This window comes from Cynocephalus volans, chromosome 10 (genome assembly GCF_027409185.1).
Source record: "Cynocephalus volans isolate mCynVol1 chromosome 10, mCynVol1.pri, whole genome shotgun sequence".
NCBI classification, from domain to species: Eukaryota; Metazoa; Chordata; class Mammalia; order Dermoptera; family Cynocephalidae; genus Cynocephalus; species Cynocephalus volans.
This window is the reverse complement of record NC_084469.1, coordinates 95,766,054-95,776,611: the sequence shown is the minus strand read 5'-3', so window position 1 is coordinate 95,776,611 and position 10,558 is coordinate 95,766,054. Positions and strand designations below refer to the sequence as shown.

Below are 10,558 nucleotides of genomic sequence, written 5' to 3'. Positions count from 1 at the left end.
GAGCGGCTTGGAGCAGACCGCCGCCCCGGGAAAGCTGACCCTGTCCCTCAAGCAGCCGCGCCGGCGCCTAATGGGTTAACACAAGAAGCGCGTCCGTGCGCCTGCGCGCAGCGTCGCTTCGCCACGCCCCCGCAGCGAGGTCATATGACCCGCCCAACCGGCGTCGGCCTATAAAAGGCCAGGTATTGACGTCAGCGTTCTCTTCCGCCGTCGTCGCCGCCATTGTTGCTGCGACTATCCTCCCTCGGATCTGTATAGGAGAATCCACCGCCATCTGCCACCATGGTGAGCAGCTCTGTCCGTCTGGTGCCCCAGGACTGCGACGGGGCTTCCACGGGGCCGGTACTGCCGAGCCTGGGGCGCTGGGAGCCGCCCGGACGGGGAGAAGACATGGCGGGGCCGGTGGCCCCGGGGTCTGGGGAAGCGGCCGCCGCCATGTCTGCGCGCCGCGCTGTTCGCCGAGGCGCTTCTCCGCTTCCGGGGGTCGCCGCCGCCTCGCAGGAGCCCGGGCCCGGCGAGAGCTCGGGCGGTGGCGGGGATGGGGGTTGGGTAGGATGATGTGGCAGGCGCTGTAATGGCGGGCACCGCGGTGGCAGCGGGGAGACGTCGCGGCGCCTTATGTAACCCGCGGGCCGCGAGTTTGAACTCCATTTTTCTACCGGGGCCGGGGGTGTGTGGGAAATGGGAAAAGAAGGACCTACAAAGCTCTTTTCGAAACGTCTTCTGGTGCTGTGCAATCTTGGCTTAGGTTCTTGCCCTCTCTGTGCCTTCCAGCTGCAGGAAGCTGCTTTCTGAGCCACGAGGGTGTAGGCTGGTGCCTGTTAGGGCTGCCCGAGGTTCCCCCTTAGTGGCATGTTTAGAAATTTAATGGGATGGGTGGCAGAGGGGTGACCTTGGGTTTTAAAGGTTAGGGGAAGCCAGGGTGGCCCGGTGGCAACACAAAGGGTTTCTCAATCCCCGCATATTGGACCCCTGCTGTCTCTTAGCGTTGTACGTGGTTTCAAGGAAATCTGTTGTCACTCTTGGAGTCTTACTCCCCAGCCCTCTTTCTGGGTTGTCAAGTCTGAATGACATCCGCAATCAGCAGTTCTTTGGAGATTTGAGGAGACTAGTGAGATGAGGTGGTCGTTGGGGGACACATCAGGACCAGCTCCCTCCCACTCGTGGGCCTGAGAGTTCTGATCCACCGACTGTTTGTGCCAAGCCGGGTTCCAGGAATGCCCAGCCGCCCCTGAGCCTCACCTTCTCGCCCAGGTGAACTTCACCGTAGACCAGATCCGGGCCATCATGGACAAGAAGGCCAACATCCGCAACATGTCTGTCATCGCCCACGTGGACCACGGCAAGTCCACGCTGACAGACTCCCTGGTGTGCAAGGCTGGCATCATTGCCTCCGCCCGGGCCGGGGAGACCCGCTTCACTGACACCCGGAGGGATGAACAGGAGCGCTGCATCACCATCAAGTCAACGTGAGCGTTCTGCCCCACTTTCTGCCCTGGGCCGGAGATGCTGGCCTGGCGGCGGGAGCCCTTGGGTTCAGGGGGGTGGGGTACGATAGACTGCAGGAGCCATCACTCTCCCCCTGAAACCCTCCAGTGAATTCTGGGGCTTTTTTTGTGTGAATCTGGGGACTTTTCTATGAATCGTGGGGCTGGTTTCTTGAACTGTGAGGGAAAATGAAGTATGTCTAGTTAGACATTGGGAGAAGCACAGGAGTGTGTGGGTGTTGGAAGCTGATGGATTCTCGAGAAGGGGGCTTAACTCAGGGGACTGTCCCCCCACCCTTGGCAATGCCTGGAGACATTATGATTGTTACCAGGGAGGAGTTGTTGCTGACATCTAGAGATGCTACTAAATGTCCTGCATCACACAGGGTGAACCCCCATGATGAATTCCTGGCCTCAAATGCCATTGGGATGAGGCTCCAAGGGTGGACATTAAAGCGGAGTGCTGTTAGGTGTCCATCGGTAGCTCAGGACGTTCTCCTGGGTTCATTTCAACTGGCGCTGAGGGCGGAGGGAGGTGAAGGGGGATGGGGAGAGGAGTCTTGGGATTTTGCAGTCTTATCACGTTGCGATTGTGAGTCAGGTATGATGACTCTTTGAGGTGCCAGGGAGGGGTCTGGTTAGGAGGGCTCTGGGGAGCTGAATGTGGGGTTGGTGGCAGGAGGTATCTGTTCCTGGGGACGCGCAGCCCTGGCAGAGGCAAGGGCAAAGGTGGCTCTCGAGTGGGGAGGGGAGGGGCGGGGACAGGTTGGGGTGAACTCCGGGCGTTACCCTGGCTTTGTGCTGCATCACAGCCTTGCTGCCTCAGGCATGCACCTGTGCTGTGAGGTCAGGGGTCTTGTGGGCAGCAGAGCCAGGTGGGTCACCTGACCCGCCCGTCTCTCTTCAGTGCCATCTCCCTGTTCTACGAACTCTCGGAGAACGACTTGAATTTCATCAAGCAGAGCAAGGACGGCTCCGGCTTCCTCATCAACCTCATTGACTCCCCTGGGCACGTGGACTTCTCCTCAGAGGTGACGGCTGCCCTCCGCGTCACCGATGGTGCCTTGGTGGTGGTGGACTGCGTGTCAGGTAAGCAGCAGGTCCCCCCGCGGCAGTCCCCGAAGCTGGGGCCATCCTTCCAAGTGACGTGACACCCTGTGCCCTGCCACCCCCAGGTGTGTGTGTGCAGACGGAGACGGTGCTGCGGCAGGCCATCGCTGAGCGCATCAAGCCCGTGCTGATGATGAACAAGATGGACCGCGCCCTGCTCGAGCTGCAGTTGGACCCCGAGGAGCTGTACCAGACCTTCCAGCGCATCGTGGAGAACGTCAACGTCATCATCTCCACCTACGGGGAGGGCGAGAGTGGCCCCATGGGCAACATCATGGTATGCTGTGCTGCCCTCTGTGGGGCCATCTTGGGGGAATGTGGCTTTAGCTTACAGGACTGAGGGGGCTCATGAGGGATTTGAAAGTATGTTTTTGCCAGGAACGTTTTGGTGGGTTGGAATGTTCCCAAAACTGACTTGATCTAGCCTATGACCTATGGGTAGCCTGTCTGCTGACCACAGGCTCAGGGCCCAGTGTCCTCTGCCCTGATGGTGGAGAGGTCGCAGACAGGGTTGGACTCTGGGCACATGATGACTAAAATTTCTTCACTTTGACCTGATGTCTGTTGAAGAAATCCAGCGTCTGAGGCCTGTGACGCCCAGGGACTCAGGGCAGGCAGATGCTGCCTGCGGGCCCCTCCCCCTCACAGCTGCTCATGTGCACCCATTTTTTCGCAGATTGACCCCATCTTGGGCACTGTCGGCTTCGGGTCCGGTCTCCACGGGTGGGCCTTCACTCTGAAGCAGTTTGCAGAGATGTATGTGGCCAAGTTTGCCGCCAAGGGTGAGGGCCAGCTGGGGCCTGCTGAGCGGGCCAAGAAAGTGGAGGACATGATGAAGAAGCTATGGGGTGATAGGTGAGTCCTGTGACACACCAGTTGCGGGTGGAAGGAGCAGGGGGGTCGCAGCACCAACTGCAGGCCCACTCAATGCCTTATGGGGTCCCCATGCCCAAGCGTGGTCCCACAGGGTCCCCTTAACCTGGTCGGGCCTGGCCTTTTCACTCCGCCAGGTACTTTGATCCAGCCAATGGCAAATTCACCAAGTCGGCCACCAGCCCTGATGGGAAGAAGCTGCCCCGGACCTTCTGCCAGCTCATTCTGGACCCCATCTTCAAGGTGAGAAGTGGGAAGCGGGGTGAGCAGATGCAGGTGTGCATCCCCTGGGCTGTGCTAGTGAGAATGGGAGTGTCATCCCTTGGGCCTTGGTGGCTCCTGCAGGGCCAGTACCTGCCCGGCTGCTGTCAGCTCCCTGCAGCCCGTCTCCCTGGGTGTCAGGGCAGGAGATTGAGAGGAGGCACCGTTGCCAACTGAGGCTCAAGCTCCACCCTGTCAAGCAAATCTGTAGCACTCCTGGACTGCAAAGTGGGGTAGAGGGAGACTGCCCTTGGTGGAGGTGGTTGGATGATAGGGGGAGTGGAGGTCGGGGCTTTGGTGACAGGTGGGTATCAAGAGCTTGTAAGTGAAAACTTGCTCACTTGTCTGTTAAGTCACGATGGGTTTGGTTTTGTTTTTTGAGTAATCTACCACAAGGTTTTTATTTCAATCGCTCAGTTGGGTCAGCCCCTTCGTTTTGTGTCTGTCTCTGTCCTGTGTCCGCCTCTATCCTGTGCCTGTCCTTGGTCTCCAGCAGAAAGCAGCTGCGGGCTTTCTCATGCTGCTCCCAAATGTGCGTTCTTGTCTCCTGTGAATTTAGGTGTTTGATGCAATCATGAATTTCAAGAAGGAGGAAACGGCAAAACTGATTGAAAAACTGGAAATCAAGTTGGACAGTGAAGACAAGGATAAAGAAGGCAAGCCGCTTCTGAAGGTGAGTGACGGCCCTGGTCCCTGGGGGCTGGGGTTCTCAAGTGGAGGGACACAAGTTGGTCCCCCTCTGCTGTGAAGCATCACTGGCAGCCACCCTATCTCAGACACATGCGCAAGCGGGTCAGGGGGTGTCTGCTGCTCTGATGCGCTGCTGCTTCCTCCTTCTAGAAGAGACTTCTAACTGTATGGGCTTCCTTGAGTTTCCAAGAAAAGAAAGATGAGTGGTTGGCTTACATTTAGGGTCCCACAGATTTCTCTTAGGTGAGTGTTCCTCTGTCCCCATCGCATAGGCTGTGATGCGCCGCTGGCTGCCGGCTGGAGACGCGTTGCTACAGATGATCACTATTCACCTGCCCTCACCTGTGACGGCCCAGAAGTACCGCTGTGAGCTCCTGTACGAGGGGCCCCCGGACGACGAGGCTGCCATGGGTACGTGTCACTGGTGGGTGGGCCTTGAGAGCTACCCTGTGGCTCTGTGGTTGGGAAATGTCTCCTTGCCAGGTATCAGGTTGCAGGACTCTGGAAGGCCCAGCTGCAAGGTAATAACACTTTCGCATTTGGGGGGGTTTCTCTCTCAGGCATTAAAAGCTGTGACCCCAAAGGCCCCCTTATGATGTACATTTCCAAAATGGTGCCAACTTCCGACAAAGGTCGGTTCTACGCTTTCGGACGCGTCTTTTCAGGGCTGGTGTCCACCGGCCTAAAGGTCAGGATCATGGGGCCCAACTACACTCCCGGGAAGAAGGAAGATCTCTACCTGAAGCCAATCCAGAGGTGAGCAGCCTGGCTCCCCCACCTGGCAGTGGCTGGCCCTGCTCTGGCTGGGGTCTCATGCTCCTTGCTTAGGAGTTTATTTTAAACATTAGAGTACGTTGAGCTCTTCCTTGATTTGGTTTTGCCATCACAACCAAGGGAAAAAGAGTAAGTTCTCTGAAGAGGCTAAGAGACCCCAGCTTAGAGGTGAATGCAGATATTCCTGAGCTCCAGGTAGCAGTTTTGCCCCATACCCAGAGAGCAGGCAGTGGCTCCAAAGGTGACATCTCATGGTAGTCCCTGGCGGTCACAGGCTAACGGAGAGGTAGAACTTAGTGGACTGGCCTCCTGACACCTTTTGCTTTTTCCCTAGAACAATCCTGATGATGGGCCGCTACGTGGAGCCCATCGAGGACGTGCCTTGTGGGAACATCGTGGGCCTGGTGGGTGTGGACCAGTTCCTGGTGAAGACTGGCACCATCACCACCTTCGAGCACGCCCACAACATGAGGGTGATGAAGTTCAGTGTCAGCCCCGTCGTCAGGGTTGCTGTTGAGGCCAAGAACCCGGCCGACCTGCCCAAGCTGGTGGAGGGGCTGAAGCGGCTGGCCAAATCGGACCCCATGGTGCAGGTGGGCACAGGGTGCATGGGGAACCCCTGGGTGCACACACCACCAGCAGGGGGAGGATTTGCCTGTGGTTGAGTTGGTTGCTACAGCTTAAAGATTCTGGGTGACATCTCACAAAAGTAGGGATTTCCAGCTGTTTGGAAAATCTTCTGTTTACGTTGGGTCCACACACTTCTCCAGGTGGAGCTGCTGCCCCTCTAAATGGTGATTTCCTGCCCCCTTTCATAGGGGACTTGGAAACTTTCAGGTCATTGCTGCCAATAACCAGCACAAAGGCTTACTGGGCCTTTTGCAGTCCCCAGTCCCCAGCATCTTCCCCTAGAGCCTTGCTTTGAGGGAGTCCAGCTCCTCCGGCCAGCTGGAGCCTGCTTTGTTTGGAACCCCTGGGCCCCATGTGTAGTTCCTACGTAGTTCCAGGGTGAGCACCTGGGGCTGACACTGGGCCCTTTCAGTGCATCATCGAGGAGTCAGGAGAGCACATCATCGCGGGCGCCGGCGAGCTGCACCTGGAGATCTGCCTCAAGGATTTGGAGGAGGACCACGCCTGCATCCCCATCAAGGTGAACAGTGGCCCAGGCGGGCACCAGCGCACCATGCAGCATCCCCTCAGAGGCAAAGGGCGCAAATGTGCTGAGGAGCACAGACAGCGACACTGCTGCGTGTGGGGGAGGAGGGGGCTGGGTCAGGACTCAGTCTTACACCTGATCTTTGGCTTCATCACACGCTCTGTTCCTGGTCAAGCCTCATAATTCTCACCAGTTGTCCGTCTCATAGAAATACTGTCCTTTACATTTTAGTTGCCCATTTAATGGCGTTTTTCTCATAATCTTTTGTGAAACAAAACCTGAGCGTATTTAGGCTCAAATGGGGCCAGGCCAGATTTGCTTTCTATACCGTGTTTTTTACGAACTAACGCACCTTAGAGTTTCACGAGCTGATGTTTTTCTCAGTCCTGTTGGCAGCATGGGGCATGCTGCAGGGAGTAGCCTAGTGTAGCCTGCTCACCTTGAACTTGAACAAGAGCACAATGTGTATAGCTACATACCGCCAGGTGGAATTTGTTATTCTGAATTTCATGTGCACTGCCAGACTGTTTTCTCAGCTTCCGTGGGGGAAACTTAAAATGAATGCCTCTCCCTGGAACATCATCTCTTCCCTCCAGGCGGGCATGTGACCTTTGGGCTCTTCCTTCTGCAGAAATCTGACCCGGTGGTTTCGTACCGTGAGACAGTCAGTAAGGAGTCCAGTGTGCTCTGCCTGTCCAAGTCCCCCAACAGACACAACCGGCTATACATGAAGGCGCGGCCCTTCCCCGATGGCCTGGCCGAGGACATCGACAAGGGTGAGGTGTCCGCCCGCCAGGAGCTCAAGCAGCGGGCCCGCTACCTGGCCGAGAAGTACGAGTGGGATGTGGCTGAGGCCCGCAAGATCTGGTGCTTTGGGCCTGATGGCACTGGCCCGAACATCCTAACTGACATCACCAAAGGCGTGCAGTATCTCAATGAGATCAAGGACAGTGTGGTGGCCGGCTTCCAGTGGGCCACCAAGGAGGTGAGCAGGAGGCAGATGCCTGTGGGTATGCCACCCATGTTTGCTGGCTCTGAGGTGGGGCTCATGTTCCAGCCTCATCAGGTCCCTGTGGGAGGAAGGGGTGGAGGGGGTGGCACATGCAGAGTGGGGTGAGCAGCTGTGTGACCCCAGGGAGGCCTTGGGGGTTGCTGGGCTGAGGCTGGTGTGCCTGTGGCCCTGATGGGGTCTTTGTCCGTCATCCACAGGGCGCCTTATGTGAGGAGAACATGCGGGGTGTGCGTTTTGACGTGCATGACGTGACGCTGCACGCAGACGCCATCCACCGTGGAGGCAGCCAGGTCATCCCCACGGCCCGGCGCTGCCTCTACGCCAGCATGCTGACTGCCCAGCCCCGCCTCATGGAGCCCATCTACCTTGTGGAGATCCAGGTGAGGCCCCACCCACCTGCTTCTGGCCCTGCTGCTGTCCTGCCCTGCAGTGTTCTCAGCTTTCTTTGTTCCCTCTCTCCAGTGTCCAGAGCAGGTGGTTGGTGGCATCTACGGTGTCCTGAACAAGAAGCGGGGACATGTCTTTGAGGAGTCGCAGGTGGCTGGCACTCCCATGTTTGTCGTGAAGGCCTATTTGCCTGTCAATGAATCCTTTGGTGAGTGCTGGCCTAACATGGCTCCTGAATCCCACTGCAGAGCCTGGCGGGCCTATAGTCAGGGCGGCCTGAGGGACGAGAATGTGGCTTCTGGCTCCAGCAAGGCGTGTTGAAGGTGGTGGGCCTAGTGGGGGTGGGGAGGTTAGCTGCTGCCGCCTCTACTGGGAAGGTGCCCCAGTGTGGACCCCTAGTAGGTTCGCACAGGTGTTGGGAAGGAGGAGGGGAAGGCTCTTGTGGCAAAGGCAGGAAGGCTTTTGGGCGTGTAACGCATTGAAATCCCAGGAGCAAGGCCAGCAGGGCCACCGAGCTGTAGCTCAGGCTTCTGTTCAGAAGGAGCCCAGGAGGGGCTATCACTCCTGTCTGTGGCTTTGGAATAAGCCTTCAGTGAGGTACAGGGCACCTGGCTGAATGACCCAACCAGGGTGGACTCAGACATCCTCTTAGGCACACACATACCTGCGTGGCAGGGTAGGGTGGGGAATGGGTGACATTTACTCAGCCAGGAGCTAGCCTGGGGTCCCAGGAGGCCCCACCCACAGGGCTAGTCTCCTGGCTGCCCAGTGAGCTCGCTCCCTGCCCGTCTCCACAGGTTTCACCGCTGACCTGCGGTCCAACACTGGTGGCCAGGCTTTCCCCCAGTGCGTGTTCAGCCACTGGCAGATCCTGTCCGGAGACCCCTTCGACAGCAGCACCTTTCCCAGCCAGTTGGTGGCCCAGACTCGCAAGCGCAAGGGCCTGAAGGAGGGCATCCCAGCCCTGGACAACTTCCTGGACAAATTGTAGGCGGCCCCTCTTGGCAGCAGCCCGCCACCCCATGTGGGACTCGGCACAGCCCCCATACCCTGTTCGACCACAGCAACACCTCCTCACATTCTCAAACGACACCTCAAGACTGTCCCCACAGTGCACTCTGCCTGAGAGGTTCCTGGGGCCCACTTCGTGCCATCGCTCAATGTTAACACTTGATGCTGTTTCTATTTCCAGATTCCAGATGCAGCAGAAATGCCCTTTTTGCAGGGACTTATTTGGCTGGTGGGGGAGGCCGGATGGGACACCGAAAACTTTTTTTTTTCCCGTTTTCTTCAGAGGGAAACTCAAATGTCCAAAAAGATTATCTAAGCGCATTAAGAGGTTTATTTGGGCAAATGGCCCATAGTGGCTTCTCCCCCAGAGGGAGAAGGAACAAGTGGGTAGACCACTTCTAGAAGGCAGGAAGTCCTTTGCGGTGTCACCATGAGCACCTCCAGCTATACTAGTGCCATTGGAATAATAAATTTGGTATGGTGGTGACTGACTTCTGCGTCATTCACGCGACGTTTTTGCAGATTCCATGCAGGGCAGTAGGTGCCGTTCTAGAATAAGTTCAGTGTAGCCTTGAAGTTCCAATAGCAGGACCTGGGCCCTAGTTATGAGATAAAGAGACTCCTTCCAGGCCTGCTGTCTGCTTCCCTGCCATCACCCAATGGAACTTTTCTGGAATAGTAGGAATGCCCTACGTCTGTGCTGTCCAAAGTGGCAGCTGCTGGCTCCATGTGTAGCAACCTTCTGAGTCTGAAGTAGGACCAGTGCAGCAGGGAACTGAGTTTTAAAAATTTCTGTTTGGAACACGTTCTGATGGTGCCATGAAGCCTAGGGGTTACAGTGTGAGATGAGTGCAAGCAGACACAATTCTCAATTGCTGACTACTCACAAATTCTGTCCTGCTGGGGAGATTGCCTGCTCACCCCACTCCTGACTAGAATGCTAGTGAGAGCCCATTTGTGAAAACTGTACCTTGGCCCTGGTAGGATCCCTAATCTAGTTTAATGCTGATAACTGGTCATTTTAACAGCTACAGATTGTTTCGAGGAATTCTCTGGATTTATACATTTAAACCATATATGAGGTTCAAGTCATATATGGGTTACCAGTGTCTATATTTGCTCACTTTTGTCCTTGGGAAGGCAGGCAAGGACAGTGAGGTACTGGTTGAGAGTTCTCGTGGAGGGTGAGGGTAGCCATCTTGGCTGCTGACAGCCCGGAGCCACCCTTTGACCAAGGCTCTACTCACATCTTCCCTAGTGCAGCATGCAGTTTGCTTTCAGTGTTTGCATTGGGGTTGTGAGGCCCTGTGCTTCCTAGCAGCCAAAGCATAGAGAGCAACTTTGGTCAGTTCCGTTTTATTTATTTAAAAAAGATGACCGGTAAGGGGATCTTAACCCTTGACTTGGTGTTGTCAGTACCACGCTCACCCAGTGAGCAACCGGGCCATCCCTATATGGGATCTGAACCCATGGCCTTGGTGTTATCAGCACCACACTCTCCTGAGCCACGGGCTGGCCCAGTTCCGTTTTTTTAAAGTTAGAGTAGAATGATGTGGAAGTTGATCTTAATACGTTTTTAGTGGCAAACAAGTACTTTCAGAAGAAATCTCTTTGGAAAAATAAGCAGTTTAAAATGCCATGAGCTGGCCAGTTAGCTCAGTAGGAGCACGGTGCTGATAACGCTAAGATCCAGAGTCCGTCCCTGTACCAGCCAACTGCCAAAAAATAAATGCTGTGAGACACTAAATACCTTGGCGTCTCGGATGTATTTCTAAGGTTGACCCAGATGCAGTTGAT

The 10,558-nt window shown here is 56.1% G+C and overlaps 1 protein-coding gene and 1 non-coding gene across 2 annotated transcripts; both read left to right on the top strand.

Annotated features, from left to right (window-relative positions):
- The first annotated feature begins 205 nt into the window (after window positions 1-205).
- EEF2 (eukaryotic translation elongation factor 2) lies at window positions 206-9,252 on the top strand. The gene is made up of 15 exons (XM_063113299.1): window positions 206-285; window positions 1,255-1,469; window positions 2,395-2,576; window positions 2,663-2,874; window positions 3,274-3,452; window positions 3,608-3,713; window positions 4,291-4,404; window positions 4,694-4,832; window positions 4,982-5,177; window positions 5,530-5,788; window positions 6,238-6,345; window positions 6,983-7,336; window positions 7,561-7,743; window positions 7,826-7,958; window positions 8,548-9,252. The coding sequence occupies exons 1-15, from the start codon at window positions 283-285 to the stop codon at window positions 8,739-8,741; spliced, it is 2,577 nt and encodes an 858-aa protein (XP_062969369.1). The 5' UTR covers window positions 206-282; the 3' UTR covers window positions 8,742-9,252.
- Window positions 3,120-3,184, top strand: LOC134389849 (small nucleolar RNA SNORD37). Its single transcript, XR_010024807.1, has one exon. It is a non-coding gene; the product is annotated as a small nucleolar RNA SNORD37 (small nucleolar RNA).
- Window positions 9,253-10,558: the final 1,306 nt, after the last annotated feature.